The 18,121-nt window shown below is 43.9% G+C and overlaps 1 protein-coding gene across 1 annotated transcript in view; it reads right to left on the bottom strand.

The window, feature by feature from the left end:
- The window catches only part of CWH43 (cell wall biogenesis 43 C-terminal homolog), a 50,142-nt gene extending 33,976 nt beyond the window's left edge, over nt 1–16,166 (bottom strand). The window contains 6 exon segments of the mRNA XM_028492556.1: nt 2,915–3,003; nt 6,965–7,166; nt 9,320–9,474; nt 9,850–9,970; nt 14,307–14,498; nt 16,124–16,166. Coding sequence (XP_028348357.1) covers nt 2,915–3,003; nt 6,965–7,166; nt 9,320–9,474; nt 9,850–9,970; nt 14,307–14,498; nt 16,124–16,166 — 802 coding nt within the window.
- Nucleotides 16,167–18,121: the final 1,955 nt, after the last annotated feature.

The raw sequence follows: 18,121 nt of genomic DNA on the forward strand, positions 1-18,121 counted from the left end.
GATTATTAGGGAGAAGGAATTTTTCCTGTTTACCAGCTTATAATGATTATTTTTCAAAAGAATGAGCCCTAGTTTGATATTTTAATCTAAAGATATCAAAATGACTTTGTTGTGTCTGTCTTACTACAAAGAATTATCTGAAGGGAAAGAAAACATCTCTTCAAATTTCCCTCGACTGTTACCACTTTCATTTTTAATTTAGTTTCTATTTTTAAACAGGCTACATATTTTTAAATCCACAAAAACTGTACTTTTATTTTTTTTAAAATTTATTTATTTTTGGCTGCGTTGGGTCTTCGTTGCTGCACACGGGCTTTCTCTAGTTGCGGCGAGTGGTGGCTACTACTCTTCAGTGCGGTGCACGGGCTTCTCATTGCCGTGGTTTCCCTTGTGGTGGAGCACGGGCTGTAGGCGCGTGGGCTTCAGTAGTTGTGGCGCGTGGGCTCGGTAGTTGTGGCTCGCAGGATCTAGAGCGCAGGTTCAGTAGCTGTGGTGCACGGGCTTAGATGCTCCGCGGCACGTGGGATCTTCCCGGACCAGGGCTCGAACCCACGTCCCCTGTGTTGGCAGGTGGATTCTTAACCACTGTGCCACCAGGGAAGCCCCTAAAATTGTACTTTTAAACAGATTATAAATTCAATCCAAACTCTGAAAGGTAAAAGAGAGTCCCTCTGTCCCCTGTCACCTATTAGTTCCCCTAGTGAAGGCCAACAATGTTAGCATTTTCTTCTCCATCCTCCCAGAGATAGTCTGTGCACAGGAAGACAAATGCATGTGTGTGCATTTCCCTCTTTGTACACCAGTGGTAGCATATGATACACCGTTACTTTACCTTTTTCTCTTAACTATATAACTTAACCATTTTTTGTTGGAGGCTGAGTCCTCCCAAATAATCCCCCCCAGATCTTTACAACATCTAAGACACCAAGCAGAATTCATGGTAATTGAATATTCCAATGATATTTATAGTCCCTAACATGTTCACTTTTAATAGATCAAGTTTCTCATACAATAAAACTGTAAGCACACTGTATAGTACACTGGGGTCCTATCAGTGCATTTAGTACCTTTATGTCTTTTTAAATAGAACTTTGATTTTACTAATTTAATTGCCATCAAGATCTAAAGTTCCCGTATCTTTGCATTTGGGAAATTCTATTGGTCACTTCCATAATTAATTTCATACTGGGACCCAGTTGGGACTTTAATTGTACAATGAAAAAATATGATTTCTTTTTCTGCATTCTGCTTTATGGGGTGTTTTCCAGAGATGAATCACAGTGAAAAGTGGGCACCATCTCTAGATAATTGTGAGCTCCTACTTAATTCACGTGAGCAGCCCATCAGAGAGGGAGATGGAGCTCACGAATTACGGCCCTGCTTTCCTCTCTACTGCAAACAGCCCATTAGAAGCCCTAAATCTGCTTGCCCCTAGGGCCTTTTATTTCATACTTCAGAGAGACAGTCAAACTAAATTAGGTTTAACTCTGGAGGCTATGTTTACTTATCTGGGGAAATAAGCATAAGCATAAAACAACAAGTTCACAGCTTTACTGTTCTTTAGGTTTATGTTTCTGTGGACCTCAGTTTTCCCATGTTTGAAATGAAGCTGCTAATTCCCTGCCCAATAAGCCTTTTGCTCCTATTCCATAAGAAAAGGCATGATATAAATGCTGCACAACTTTCAATGTATTTCATGTTCATTTTCCTAATTGCATAGAGATTAAGAAGCTATATATGCTCACTGCACACTCCGCATTTACAAAGTTACCTGGCCATTTTTGTGCAGAATCTCAGGAGGCATTTCTCTGATGAGAAGAAAGGTTACTCCTACATTATATTCACACAAGCATCCCCATATGGAATGTCTACCCGAAAATACACAAGCAAGGAAAAACAGCTCAACATGACCGCGACTGTTTGCTCACACAGCTCCAGGAGGATGACGACCTGGTTAACCTCAGGAATTAAGCAGCCTATTTGGATGACATACACGTCTTCATGCAAGGATGATGGCACCGAGGGTGCACAGAAACGTACCTACGAGGTTATTTAACCCTCATCTTCCATTACCGTTACGTGTAGTCTCACAAACCCATGCCCAGCCTCTAGTACAAAACTCTGAATCACCTGCTTAATTAAAATGTATAAGGACATCTCTCCTCACAGAAACCAAACATAGTATTTGCCCTGTCACGGAGCGGGAATTTTTTTATTTAACACTAAAACTGACTCTCACCATTCCTGCCTTTTAAGGGGAAGGGAGCAGAGTGGCATAATTCAGTTTCAGTCACAGTAATGAAATGGTCATAATCATAAAAATAAGTAGATTGCTCCAGAAATATGATAGTTTTCATTGATATTCTATATTCCTGAAGGGTGTGAATGGGCAGAGAGGGTCCAAGCCTTTGAATAAGCAAACATGGACCCCAAGGCTGGGTAGAGGAGGGCCAAAACTGTTACACACAAAAGAGAAAGGGAAATCGAGCTTCATTATGGTGTCCCAAAGGAAGGTATTCCTGAAAACAGAGAAGCTCTTGGAGAGGGGAAGAGGTCTGGCAAAGTGGCAATGTCTGACCCTCCATCCCCTCAGACTGTCAGTAAAACTGTTCCTGACATCTGTGCCTGGATAAGTCATTTAGGAGGCGGGGGAGAGTATATCAGCACAGTCGGGGGATAAGACAGCTAAGGAGGAGGGGGAAAGTGAAGGAGGAGGAAGCAGGGACCTGGAACCAGTAGTCACTGGTAACCATGGTGACATCTGGGTTTTAGTGGCTGCACTTGGTGAGACTATCCCACCGGGCAACAGCACACGTTGTATGGTCCTCTCCTTCCACTCCAGAGGCACATGGAGTAAATCGGACAACTGCAAGTAAATTGGACAATGAAGCATTTCTGTAGGGAAACCACACACCTGCCATCCACCAGGCTAAACTGGAACCAGGAAACCATGAACAAGGCGAAAGCATCAATCCACTCGCCAAGCCCAGCAGAACTGCACCTCTGTAAAAAAAATGACACGTTATAGGACATCTGACATTGTTACCACTCCATTGTCTCAAATATAAAACAGATATGTATCTCCTACCTCTAGGCACATCCAAGAGATAATATGAGTGTGAAACAATCAATGAGATAATGAAAGCCCACTGGGAGCCAATATTATATACATTCAGAACACTGACATAAAAGCACCTGACTTGAGATAAACCATATCTGCAGTCTTTCACGGTCAGTGTAAACACAGTAATTGAGTTTTCTCAGACTATTAAATTATAGTTCATATTGGCCACGTGACATTTTAAATGACTCTGCCAAAGATAAAAAGAAAAAGACACTGGGAATAATTTCTATTTAGTGTGCCTCTTTTCATTCTTTTCTCAACCTCAGCACTGCTTTTATCAATAGTCTCTGACTTCCTGGGACTGATGTGAGTTTGGTAAATAATTAATAGTTGTGTGTTTTTAAAAACAACCACAAACTATTTCATTCTTTTGCTACTTTGGCAAAAACTTGGAGGAGGAGGGAAAAAAAAGAATTTAAACTTTAGGGGAAAATCCAGCAGCAATAAAAGCTACAACATGGCACTCAGTAAAATAGCTGTAACATAAATAAACTAAAAAACATAGTACTTACTACATACCAGGCACTGTTTGAAGATTTTTACATGTATTAGCTCATCTAACACTCACAAGTCTGTAGGTAAATGCGATAATTATCCCCATTTTGCAGAGGAGGACACTGCGGGAAAGAGCACTGAGAAACCTGCCACAGATTGTACACAGTCGCCCACGTAGGACTAAGAATCCAAAAAAGCCCCTCCAGCTCTGGAGTGAGGTTCTCAGCCACTCTCCTGCCTATCCCCACCTTCTAAGGTTAAGGGTAGTCCCGGGTCTACAGAAGAGAGAAAAGGCTGGCGTGGACACTGTTGATCATTGTCTATCCCCAAGTCAACGACAAATGTTTATGAGGACCTACTGTGTGCCAGGCTCTGTTCTAGGGGCTTGGGATGCGTCAGTGAACAAAGATCCCTTTCCTTCATGCGCTCACATTCCAGTGGGGGACAGGACCAGACAATAAACACAGTTAGAAAATAACACAGGATATTAGAAGGTAGAAGACACTACAGAAGAGGGAGAGTTTTGGGGTCGGGAGTGCTGGGGTGGGCTAATGGGAAGTTGGAACATGTGGCTAAGACAGTGTCCTGCTCCCTCATCCTCCCAGGCTCTGTGGTCTCTGCACTGATCCTCTGGTTTCCCAAAGTCCCCTCAGCACCATCTGTGCCTCTCTCTCAGCTTCCTCCCATCTCCCACATCTTCAGCCCATCAAAACAGATTTATGACCCATTCTCTTAAGCAGAAACTAGAGAATTTTCGAGAGCAATTCCTACTATGTCGGGCATAGGTGATGCTGATCTAACGCCACATTTCTCAGACAGGGTTCTGAGAAACACCCATTTTATGATGTGTTGATAGGTGTTCTAACAAAGGAATTCCATGTTCGAATAAGTTGGAGAAACTCCCGAGACTCTCTGTGATGCTAAATGTGCCTTGTGAATCACAAAGGAAGATGAAGTACAGTGTTTCCAAAACCTACTTGATCTAAAAGAGGTTTGGGTTTTGCTTGTTTTTCCTCTCAGATTACCCATTAACATCTCAAGAAACCAGAGTTCCACACAACACAATTTGGGAAATGCTGGTCTCAGGCGGTGCCTCTCCATCTTCAAGGTGTCACTCCAGCATACAAAATCATAAAATGAAAACCCTCATTTTAAAGGTGAGCAAAACAAGGCCAGGGATGTCAGGCGACTGGTCCAAAGTGGAATGGTGAATTGCTGTCGGCCAACCAGGACTCCAGCCCTCAAGACTGGCCTCGGATTCTGGTCCAGTTCTGTTGCTCCTTCCTCACACATCTTATGCTTGTTTTCATGGGAGCTTTGGAAATGAAGCTTTAACACGTAAGAATAAACTCCTTTCCTTCCCCTCTCTTCTTCTGTGCCTTTCTTCCTTCTCTCCCCTCCTCCCAAATATGCCAGAGCATCCAAGATCAAAAAGATATAGACTCTGGGGCTTCCCTAGTGGCGCAGTGGTTGAGAGTCTGCCTGCCGATGCAGGGGACACGGGTTCGTGCCCCCGGTCCGGGAAGATCCCACATGCCGCGGAGCGGCTGGGCCCGTGAGCCATGGCCGCTGAGCCTGCGCGTCCAGAGCCTGTGCTCCGCAACGGGAGAGGCCATAGCAGTGAGAGGCCCACGTACCGCAAAAAAAAAAAAAAAAAAAAAAAAAAAAAAAAAAGATATAGACTCTGGATGAGATCACATATGTACACTTCCTAGCTCAGGGCCGGACACAGAGGAACTCATAAGTATTAGTTCCTTTTCCCATTCCCGGCCCTCAAAGAGTTTAGTGTCTAGAAAGGATGAAGGACATAAAATAACTGTAGTATAAACAATTTGTAATACAGAATAATAATAAGAGATGTACAAGGGGGTGGGGGTGGGAAGGGCATTCAAGGTAGTCTGTGGGATAATCAGAGAAGACTTCACAGAGGAGATGCATGACCTGGGTTTTGAAGGGTGAGTAAGAGCTTGCCAAGACATCAAGGCAGAGAAGGTAGCCCAGACACAGGGAAGAGCACGTACATGCAGATGGAGGGCTGGGACACTCTGGCACGTCTAGGGAACTGAAAGTGATTTCAGCCCAGGTGAAGCATGGGGATGAGGCAGAGAGCATCTTTAAAATATTAAGTGAGAAAAAAAAAAAATATTAAGTGAGGCTGAGGGTGCAGATTCTGTCTCATATGACCTGGTTTGGGGGAGAAAAACTGCTGAAAGGTTTTTAAGCAAAAGAGTGATGGAGTCAGGTGTACATTTTAGAGATCTCACTCTCAGTGTGGAGATGGCCACACTGCAGAGAGGCCATTAGAAGACCAGAGCAGTAGCCTGATGAAAGATGGCAGGATCCACTAAGGAGATATGGTGGGGGATGGCGAGGGAGGGATAGATGCTTTAAGAGAAGTAGTAGAATCGACGGGACTTAATACCAAGTGAGATGCAGAAAATGAGGAAGACACACAATTCTAAGATGACTCCTGGTTTCCAGCTTACATGGTAGAGGGATAGACAGAGTAAACCAAGGCCCGGAGGAGAAAGGACATGTCTGGGTAGTGAAAACTACTGAGCCAGACTTGGACACACTGCATGTGAGACAACTGTGGAATGTGCCCAGATATTCTCTGGGGAAAGAGCCAGTGTGTCTCCATATGTGGGAATTTCAGCGCTTTAGGAGAAAACAGATATCTGAGGCAGATGTTTTAAGGGTTCCTCCCATCTTTTTACGTGAAAGGCTGGACCTGGCCATGGGAGAAAAGAGGTGTCAGGAAGAGTAGACAGAGGGTCAGTGAGGACCGAGCACAGGAACCAGCAATTAAGCTCAAGACTGCTAACTCCTTGGGAGCCCCATGGCTGGAACAAGTCCCAAAGTACAGAGGATGCAGAGCTCCCCCAGGCTTCCCTCCTTTGCAGAGATTAAAGCTCTCTGCCTTGCTGCCAACCCAGTCTCTCCTTAAGGCCCTCTGGTCTCGTCCTACCCAGTGCCCATAACTGTAATAGGGAGATCTGGAGGAATGCCATGCTTTCCCTGCCCCCTGAGAACGCTCTTCTTGACAGGAATTCCTCGGCGTGCCCATGCAGGAGCTCCCAGGACCTCTCCCTTAGCCGTGCACAATCCTCAGTCCTCCCTCATCTACCTCCCAGCAATCCTTCAGCACTGGGGCAAATACCCCTCCAGCTCCGTCATGTCCAGAGTAGATCCAGTACTGTCCTACTGCAGTAACGTCCTGCAATATTTCTGACATCTAGGGAAAGAGGAATATGAAACATCTGGCTGGTGCAGATCTAGCTGCTCAAACAGAGGAGGAATTTCTTCAACAATACTAGCCAATTTCTGGATTGCTTCCAAACTCACCCAAATGGGTTAGGATCTGGCCCTGGATGGGGATGCCCACTCACTGCCCATCTGGAAACAAGAGAGACTTTTCCAAAAATCCAGTGGGTAAGGAACATGAGAGTGCCAAAGGCAGCCCCTGCCAACAACCAGTTCGGTCTAGAAGCCATCACCCTGGCTGCCTCACTGGACTTCTTCCCCTCAGGTCTACAGCAGGCACCATCTAGAATGAAAAATGGAAAAGGATCAGTTACATGGAAATTTACCCTCTATATTTAATAGAATGGTACCTGGCTTCAAGGAGCTTACTTCCGAAGAGGAGATGAGACCCCATTCAAAGGAGAATGTGCTGGGCGATAGTCGGTGGGAGAGGTTATTTCAGGCAGGCTAGAGCGGAAACGATTTAGGGAAAACAAACCATTCTGGAATTTGACAACGGAAAATGCAGAAATTTATTTACTTCATTAAAGTGAAATTAACAGTATGAGCTAAAATATATGCACGAAAAGTGAAAGGTATGTTCAGGGAACAAATGCAGTCCACCTTGAGCGGAACACTTTCAGAATACCAGGCTGCTTCTCCCCAGAAGAACAGGGCTCTCATCTAACCCTCTGTGTCCCCGGAGTGATAACAGTACATCGCCTGAGCAGTTACCATGGGCCAGGCCCTATGCCCAGCCCTTTACATGAACTCATTTAACCTTCACAACCACTTTACGAGGTAGGCTCTATTACTAATCCCATTTCACAGATTAAAAAACTGAGGCCCAGAGAAAACAAGTAACTTGCCCAAGATCATACAGCTGGTAAAGAGAACTTAGGCAGCACCTGTGTACTTAACTATACTATACTTCCGGGGACTGTTTAACCACGAGGTCTCAGTTTGTTGCATTAATGACTTCACATAAAGAAATGTAACAGCTGGAGAAAATGCCGGCAGGAGAATTTCTTTGTAGGAACAGAGAGCCTGCTGGGTAGATGTTTCATGACACTGAGAAGCCCTCTGCAGGACAGAAAGAAAACTTTGGGTCTGCCTGTGAGGGTGACAGCCCGATTTCACAAAGAGGAAGAAAGCCATTCTGCCAATAAAGGAGTGAGAGGAAGGAGAAGCAGACCTGAAAGCTATAGGGCTGAGGGAGAGAAGTGAAGACGTTAGGAGGCCAGGGCCTGGAGGCTAGGAGACAGTCTTTGGAGAAGAGAGAAGCCTAAGCTGAATTTGCTGATTAACACTGCTGCATACTATGGTGGGTGACCCTCCCCCAAGACCCAGCACATCTTCAATAAAGCTACCCCCAAAAATGCCTGGGATGATCAGACATCCTGGGGAAGCTGGTGGGGAGTCAAGTTTTGTAAATGGGGCACAGTGCAAAAACAGGAAGGGACCAACAAATGGGTCACATAAATTTAAAACAGAGGTGAGAAAGAAGAAAACTCCAGTCGGGAAATGTAAGCGATACCCTGAATCCAGATCCTTATCAGGCTGTACCTGTGAAATTTGCTGCCTGAGTTTCTACTTCACGTTAGCGATTTATGAAACATAAAACATATACTAGGGCACTAGACTGAGTTCTAAATGTTCCAATTAATATCAATGTCCCTCGACCAATTTACATGCATGATGTTCCCTTGTTCTCACTAACCCCACTTCATGCCAAAATTGGGGCCAAGGGGGAATTATACAAGCCCTTTGTTCATGGTGAGCCAAACCCTCTAAACTTCCATTAATCTGTGAGATTTCTCCTTGTATTTACAAAAGAACAGCAACTCACTGAGAGTTACACACAAAGCCAGGAGCAAGTTACGTAGAATCTAGTAACACTTGTCCCTTCTTCTCAGAAGAGTCTCGAGTTAGCATGTGAAGCAAATGTCCAAGTTTGTTTGTCAGCTCCAGACAGGTGATCTGAAAGGTGGTATGAATATGTAGGATTTCCTTTCTTTTTAAATTTCATATTTGGAGCTTAAATATCTTCAGAGTTGGGTCCGGGGAGGGGCGGGAACAAAAGCAAAAAACAAACAAACCAAAAAGAACCAAACAAACCTATGCAGTTCCCATAGTCCTCGTCCTGGAAAGTCCTGCCCAGAGGGAAAGAGGAGGAAGACAGAGATGAAACCCAGCAGGGAGTATGAGGCCTGGGTCTCCTCCTGCACTCCACGCTGAGACAAGCCAGAGACGGATTGCTATTGTCACCCTCTATGCTGGCGAGGAAAAGGTGCCTTCTGCTTAGATAACAGTCCACTACCTGCGCCGGCTACTCTTGCAGAGGGAGAAAAAGTAGAAATGGAGATAGAGTGCAGAAAGACTAGTTTTATCTTTCCAAGAGGTGTTACATTCAGATAAGAAAGAGAAAATCCCTAAATAAACTGGGCCTACACTTACCTGTGTAAATGCGATCAAGTGCGGCGATGGTACTTAATGTCAGTATCACTCTGTTGGACATCTGATAAGTCCAGACTGGGTTCAGTGAAGTGTACCAAATGCGGAGGACAAGAAGAAGAATCTGTCCTAAAATGAATCCCCAGATTCTGAAGTACCTGTAAGGACAGAAGTATTTTTAACAACTTTTTATGTGGTTTCAATGTACTATGTCCATTGTGAATTTCACAGTGTCATAGAAGGAGTATATGAGGTAGTCTTGTTGGTAATCTACATGACTTAGCCTTGTTGGCACATGACTTAGCCTTTGTATAGCCTGTTACCTAGGCAACTTGTTATAATGCCTTCATTCTCACAACGTTATTGAGACTGACGGCAAATATTCACATCCCGATTTTATGAAAAGGAGAAAAGTGAGACTTCTACAAGGCCTTATGCAAGGTAAATACAATATCTTGCAACTCCTGGTCCCAACCTTCCCTTTGGTAATTGACCACATTTGTTTGTCTGTAGGCACAAGATATGAACCATACCTTTGCAAACCACTTCCTGTCCACCATGTCACGGCTTGCACTACCAGTGAGGAAGACAGACCAAGCGCGAGAACCATGAGCCGAAGTTTGGCATTTGGAGCCTGGAAGGAGGCTATGCTGCCTGCAAATTAAGGAAAGCTAAACATTTCTGGCAATCATGCATTGGTATTCGATAATCTGCATTTGATAACTGCTGTGTCTGATACCATGGTTACACTCGGGAAGACAGAATTAATATATAATTATCTGCGTGCATAAATCTTTTTGAAAATTTTTATTGAGATGTCATTCATACCATAAATTCACTCTGCTAAAGTGTATGATTCAATGGTTCTTAATACATTCACAAAGTTGTGCAACTCTTACCACTATCTAACTCCAGAACATTTTCATCACCCCAGGAAGAAACCTGTGCCCATTAGCAGTCACTCCCTTTCCTCCTCTTCCCCCCAACCCCGACCCCTAGCCCCCGGCAATCAATTATCTACTTCCTATCTGTATGGATTTTTCCTATTCTGGACATTTCATATAAATGAAATCATAAAATATGCAGCCTTCTGTGACTGGTTTTTTTTCACTTAGCATAATGTTTTCGATGTTCATCCATGGTCATGGTTTTTTTTTTTTTTTTTTTGCGGTACGCTGGCCTCTCACTGTTGTGGCCTCTCCCCGTATGGATTTTTCCTATTCTGGACATTTCATATAAATGAAATCATAAAATATGCAGCCTTCTGTGACTGGTTTTTTTTCACTTAGCATAATGTTTTCAATGTTCATCCATGGTTTTTTTTTTTTTTTTGCGGTACGCGGGCCTCTCACTGTTGTGGCCTCTCCCGTTGCAGAGCACAGGCTCCAGACGCGCAGGCTCAGTGGCCATGGCTCACGGGCCCAGCCACTCCGCGGCATGTGGGATCTTCCCGGACCGGGGCACAAACCCGTGTCCCCTGCATCGGCAGGTGGACTCTCAACCACTGCGCCACCAGGGAAGCCCGGTTCATCCATGTTGATGGGCCTAGAGACTATCATACTAAGTGAAGTAAACCAAACAGAGAAAGACAAATATATGATACCACTTATATGTGGAATCTTACAAAAAAAAAAAAGATACAAATGAACTTATTTGCAAAAGAGAAAGAGATTCACAGACATAGAAAACAAACTTATGGTTACCGATGGGAAAAGTAAGCGGGGGGGACAATTAGGAGGTTGGGATTAACATATACACATTACTATATATAAAATAGATAACCAACAAGGACCTACTGTATAGCACAGGGAACTATTCTCAGTATTTTGTAATAACCTATAGGGAAAAAGAATCTGAAAAATATATTATATTATATACAAAACTGAATCACTGTCTGTATACCTGAAATTAACATGACATTGTAAACCAATTAAACTTCAATAAAATCTTTTTAAAAAAAGGTCCATGCATGTAGTACCATGTATCAGTGCTTCATTCCTTTTTATGGCTAAATAATATCCCATGGCATGGATATACTGCCTTTTGTTTATCCATTCATCAGTTGATGGACATCTGGGTTGTTTCTACTTTTTGGCTACTACGAATAATGCTGTTATGAATATTTGTGTACCAGGTCTTATGTGAACACATGTTTCCATTTTTCTTGGGTCTATACCAAGGAGTGGAGGTGTTGGGTCATATGACAACTATGTTTAACATCTTGAGGAACTACCAAACTGTTTTCCAAATCAGCTGCACCATTTTACATTTCCACCAGCAGTGTGTGAGGGTTTCAATTTCTTCATATCCTTGTCAACACTATTGTCTATGTTTTTGATCATAGCCATTTTAGTGGGTCAAGATATTTAAGGTCAAAAATAACCTAGGAGCCTGTGCTCCGCAACAGGAGAGGCCACAAAAGTGAGAGGCCCACGTACCGCAAAAAAAAAAATAATAATAACCTAAATCACTGGTAGTATGAACTAGTTTAATAGTTAACTACATAGTAATCAACCTAAAATATCTGAGGTGTCAGCGATGAGATAGCATGGAACACTCAGATCTTCTCTGTAGTTATGTAAGAATGCCTTAGGACTCTGTAAAAACAAAGTTGTTTCGTTTCCTTAAGAAGCATCTGAAAAGGGAGTTTTAAGGCAAATCATGGCTTACTTCAGCCTCTCTCTAGCATCAACAAAGCTCTATGGCTACCTGGAAGAGCATCTGACAAAAACTGGTTTCTTCATCCTCAACTCTGAGTCACTTTCCTACCCACTCCCCTTTCTCAAATACAATTCTACCTCTACTCAAGGTGATGGGTTTTCAGGGAGGAAGCAGATGAAAGGGGAGCAACAAGAAGCTTCTCAAATACCATACCCCCCGTCAAAGTTATTTACTATTACATTATAGCCTCCAGAAGTTCCTGGGCCAGAACTGGACTCAAAAATAAAAAACTGTCCCAGTAACTGTTCGGTGGGTGGCTTTGTAGGTAAAGCTGCCACGGGCAGCATTGAGCAAAGGCAGCGAAAACGGGCCACTGAGGAGATCCCTCTCATAAAGCCAACCCAGGAGTGTGATGAGGCCATCGTCATTCATAGAAGGATTCTGTAAGCCAAGGCCAGTTTAACTCAGTTACTATATATACTCAAAAAGAAGAAAGTTTCATTTCTATTATTTCTAGAGCTGAAAATGTCATGGTTATTTCATTCCTATAGACATCATCTTTTAAAAGGATGCATTTTCCAGTGGTCTTTACCACTGCTATTTCTGAGCTCTAGACCTTTGTGGGTAACCACATAACTCACTACACTCACTAACCACGTTCTGCCTTCTTCAGGGACTGATGCACGGAAAAACAGAAGGCAATTCCCTAGTGATTCCTGTCACTGTTTCTGAAAAAAGTCAAGTGACTGCTCCTAGACAGAAGATATACACAGCGCGGCTCAAGAACAAATGCCACTTGGAAAACTCAGAGAAACCAACTGTGTTATAGCAGAAGGGCAAGACAGGCAGACTTTTCAGCTACAGATTCCACCAGACTGGAGTCTGGTGTTTTTGTTTTTTAAAAGCTTTTCTCCATGACCTCACCTTACTTTTTTTTTACTACCAGTACTTCTCCAAGGTCTCTCAATATTTATTAATGTTAATAACCTCAAGTGTTTGTGATAGTAAGTATACATTTTCTAATTGCTGGGTTTTGGTAATGTGACGTACTGAAATTCAGAATTCAAAAGCTACAAAAGGTATACAGTGCAAAGTTTCCCTTTCATACCTGTGTCCAGGTACCAAATTTTTCACCTTGGAAGCAACTAAAATGGTATCAGGTTTTTAAAAAATACTTCTAGACCTATTTAATGCATGTCCAATTAATTATTAAATATATTTTCATCTAACCTATTTAACACAAATGCTAGTATTCTGCACATACTGTTTAGCGCTTCTTTTTTCCCACTTAACAACATATTTTGAAGAACATTCCATTTCCTTACAGAAATGTTCTCATTCTTTAATATAGCTGCATAGTATTCTATAGTACTCCAAGTTTTATAACCATAACTTATTTAACCTAACCTATCCCACATAGATGACATATAGGTTGTTTCTAACATTATTATTATAAACATTGCTGCAATGATTAAAGAACCTTTTATTTTTATCATTTTACGCATATGTGAGTTTATCTATAGGATATACTCCCAGAAGTGGGATTGCTGAGTGAAAGATACATATTTGTCCTTTTGATAAACAATGCTAACTGATCCTTTGCAGAAGTTGTGACACTTTACAGCTCCGCCAGCAATGCGTAAGTGCCTGCTTTCCCACGGTTACAACAGTGTTGTCAGAGTTTGTTCTTTGCCAACCTGATATGTGAGACTGTCTATAAACATGTGTGTGTGTGTGTATGATTTGTATTCTATACATTTTAGTATCTTTTTAAGAACCAGTTATATTTCCTTTCCAGTAAACTGATCATATCTTTGCTTTCTCTTCTATTGAACTATTGGTCCTTTTTTATTATTGATTTGTAAGAACTCCATATATTAAGGAAATTAGCCCTCTGACTGGAAGAGCTGCAATAGCTATGCTAATCTGTTCATTGCCTTTGCTTAATACGGTGTTCATCATGCATAATTTTCATATTTTTAGGCAGTATCATTTAACAACGTTTTAATGGCTTCGGAGTTTCGTGTCATAGTTGGAAAAAAGAACAAAAATATGTTCAAGAGTTAAGCTGTTCTCCAAGGTATCTTTCCCCTCTTCATCTCAGTGATCCTTAAGCTCTTCCAATCTGACGGAAAAGTTAAACATGTAAATATGCTGACTCTTGGTCTAGACTTCCAATTCTACTAAAACTCTTCAAGGTAGTAGTAAGAGAAAGAGAAATCTTTTATTTTTTATTTAATCATTTAGCATTCAAAGAACAGTCTACATATTTTCACTTGATTTTTAACTAAAAAACAAAAAAACTTAAGGAATCACTTTTAAATCTTACCAACGGTAATTATCCGCAGCAAGGCTACCATCCACTTCTTGTTAACCCATTTCCAGACAGGAGTAATTGTGAGGAATAATGGAGAAAGAAATGCTATGGCAAAAGCTTCAAGCCCAGTGAGTTCTAGTATTTGCAGGGGAAAGTAATAGTTCATCGGTCCCAGGCCACCGCAGAGAGACCAAGAAACATATCCTAAGGAAAAAAAAAAGTTTTTAAGAGAGAGAGAAAGTGTAACTTTCTCATTGTTTCAAACAGTAGCCCTTCCCTCCACTAAAACTCCTCCGGCTGGCCGCCCTCTTTCATGACCCTGGCCTTAACTGGGTTCCAGTAACAGAATTCCTCTCCTTTCCTGTCAGGCCCAGGATGAGAATGGCTCAACATCCCTTGCTTGTCCCTTTAACCTCGTTCATACCTCCCGTAGATAGGTAGTCCCTTTATTAAAAGGCTCTTCATTTGGACCATCTAGGTTAAATCTGGTTTCCTGTCAGGACCCTGACTGATAAAATTTCCTTAACTAAATCGACCCTTCTTTAATGAGAAATATCGTGAAAATCAAAAAGAGCAACAAACGGCAGAACTCCTTTCTCCCGCTCCAGACTACAGCCAAAGGCACATTAGTTAGGAAATAATCATTTTCTTGTGAGCAAGCTATTTTAAACCTAACCCTTAGGAGACAGTGTAGAGTAGCGGAAAACCCAGATTTGACGTTACTTTCACGGCTGCCAACTACTGACTGTGTAATCTTCTACAACGATGATAATTAACCAATGGGCAGTTACCATGTGCTAGGCTCTGTGCTAAGTATTCCCCCCGATCTTCTCTCTTCTTCCGCATCCTATGAAATTGACACTATTTCTACTCCCCTCTTCCAAATGCAAAATCAAACAACAAAAACTCCTTAGTCGCAGAAAGTTAAGTAATTGCCTAAGGTCACAAAAGTGGCAAATGGCAGAGTGAACTTAAAACCGAGCGGTCTGGTTCCAAACCATCCTTAACCACCGAAAGCAGTACTTTTAACCACCTCGCAGAGTTATTAAGATTAAAAAAGATAAAGTACACACAGTACCTAGCACCCTAGGTATTCACTGAATGTAATTTGCTTTATATCGCGTACTTGTGAGACACAGACTGGGCCAAAAAATGAGCCCCGCCCTCTAGCCCGAGCATTACCAGCTCCCAGAAAATCAAGTTCTTAGGAAGGCACCCCCCCCTTCATCGTGAACAGCGAGATGCTAGCAATCTCCTGAACGTTTGTCTGGGAATTCTGATTTCAACCATACAACTCCGACAATATTACAACAATAAATGTTCTTGGGACTTTTTGCAAAGCTGCTAAGTGAGCACATAAGACTCGAGTTCGACGTTTTCCGCCAAATACTCAAATGTGCAGCCACTACCCAAGGCCACTTGTGAGCGGTCAACCCAGGAGGTAGCCACCGCGCTGAGTGCTCATCTACAGCTACCGAGGGAAACGGGTGCCCCTTTCCTTCTGAAAGGTAAAGTTCGGTGCTGAAATTTATTCAGTTAAACTTAAAGATCACGGGTGAGGGGACTCGGGGTTGGTACCAGCTTCGCGGTTCAAGGCCGACAGGTGAAGAAGTTGGGCCCCTTGGGCGCAACACCAGGGTGGCGTGGGAGCTGTCTCTCTCTCAATTCCTCCAGCAGCAGAAGTTGCCAGGGGACGATAAGCGTCTCTGTTCCGGGCACCAAGAGCGCGTTCCTCCCTCCGGGAGCTCAGCCAACCCGGCCGAGCACCCGGCTCCGGGCAGGGCCGGGGGAGCGGACCGGCGAATGCGCGGCGGGCGGCCTCGGCCTACCCAGGAGGCTCTCCAGGAGCACTTCTCTCCACGGCGCGGGCATGGCCGAGGGAAGCCGCGCGGCCCGCACACCCGCCGCAGCGCGCCGGCCGCCGAGTCCTCCGGGGTCGGCGTCCATGCCTCGGGCTCTCGTCGAGTCTGCAGCCGCCCGCCCGGCAGCCCGCCGACCCGCAAGCCGCGCCCAGGCGAGGGTGGGGCCCGCTGCCCCCGCCCCGTCCCATCCAGCGCCGCCCGCCCGGGCCCACCGCCTCTGCGCGGCCCGCGGTCCCGCGCCACCGCCTCCGCCGACGCCACCGCGCAGCGAGCGGGACCCGGGGGCCTCCGACCTGCCGCCCAGAAGGAACCAGGTGGCCGGGCTCGCCGGCAGAGCGGCCCCGGGGATGGCGCGCTGCGAGCGCCCAAGAGGACGGCATCATTGCAACGCTGCACCCGCGGTGCCCTTTAAACGAGGCCCAGGGGCGCGTTGCGAGGGGAAGGCTTAGACGCAGGTGGGGAGCCTGAGCTGCCAGGGGCCCTAGCGCCTTCGGCGAGCAGGTGCGAACAGGACCTTGGCGTTCCTAAGGCCTGGGCGACGCTCTCCGGCGAGCGGGCACCTGCGATGGCCAGGTGTGCGCTTCGCCTTCTCAGCTTTGGTAGTCAACAAATCGCATTCTGGGAAGGCGGTTGAAAAATTCTAGAGATTACAGAATTTTCTATGGCTTTTAGAGACGTCGCAACACTTGCTCAGGGGAGAGAAAAACCAGTGATGGCAGTGGAAGTTCTGCCTTCCTCCACTTTATGGATAATGATCTTTGAGAGTGCCGGTCCCTGAGGAGAAAGGGAGAGACGTTCTAACTAACAATGGAGCGAGTGAACTAGGCCAGTTATTTCTCATTCAAATATTACCCACACCCCAGGATGTTTTGAGTTTTTTTAGAACCTCCTCAAACAATTTATTTTAATTCGCTTTAATTTTTTGGAACAGTTTGTCATTTACCACTTTCGGAAGGTTTGCTCTGAAATTAAACAAACAATGATGGATTGCCTAAAAGTGTAAATCAGTTAAGAGCAGTTTTGAGCAAAGAGTTCCAAATCACTTAATTACTTACTAGTACTCATTGTCACCAGATAGAGATCAATTGAATAGAATTGAGAGTCCGGAAATAAACCCTCTCATTTAGGCGCAAATGATTTTCAACAAGCTTGCCAAAACAATTACATGAGGGAGGGGGTGGTCTTCTCAACAAATGGATTTAGAACAATTGAAATTCCACGGGGAAAAAGGGTAAATCGGACACCCCCCCCAAATCTCACACCGTATACAAAAATTAACTCAAAATGGATCAAAGACTTAAATGTAAGAGATGAAACTATAAAAATCTTAAAACTTAGGAGTAACTTCGTGATCTTTAGTTAGACTATGGATTCTTAGATACAACAGCAAAAGCACAAATGACAAATGAAATAATAAATAAATTGGACTTCATCAAAACTAAAAGCTTTTGTGCTTCAAAGGACACAGTCCAAGAAAGTGAAAAGACAATGCACAGAATGGGAGAAAATATTTTATAATTATACATCTGGTAAGGAACTGGTATCTGGAATATATATTTTTAAAAATTACAACTCAGGGACTTCCCTGGTGGCACAGTGGTGAAGGATCTGCCTGCCAATGCAGGGGACACGGGTTCGAGCCGTGGTCCAAGAAGATCCCACATGCCGTGGAGCAACGAAGCCTGTGCACCACAACTACTGAGCCCGCGTGCCACAACTACAGAAGCCCATGCGCCTAGAGCTTGTGCTCCTCAACAAGAGAAGCCACCGCAATGAGAAGCCCGCGGACCTCAACAAAGAGTAGCCCTCGCTCACCACAGCTAGAGAAAGCCCGTGCACGGCAGCAAAGACCCAATGCAGCCAAAAATTAATAAATAAAAATTATTTTTAAAAATAAATAAAATAAAATAAAATTACAGCTCAGTAATACCCACTTTAAAGATGAACAAAGGATTTGATAGGCCT

The sequence above is a fragment of the Physeter macrocephalus genome, chromosome 7 (genome assembly GCF_002837175.3).
Source record: "Physeter macrocephalus isolate SW-GA chromosome 7, ASM283717v5, whole genome shotgun sequence".
Lineage (NCBI taxonomy): Eukaryota > Metazoa > Chordata > Mammalia > Artiodactyla > Physeteridae > Physeter > Physeter macrocephalus.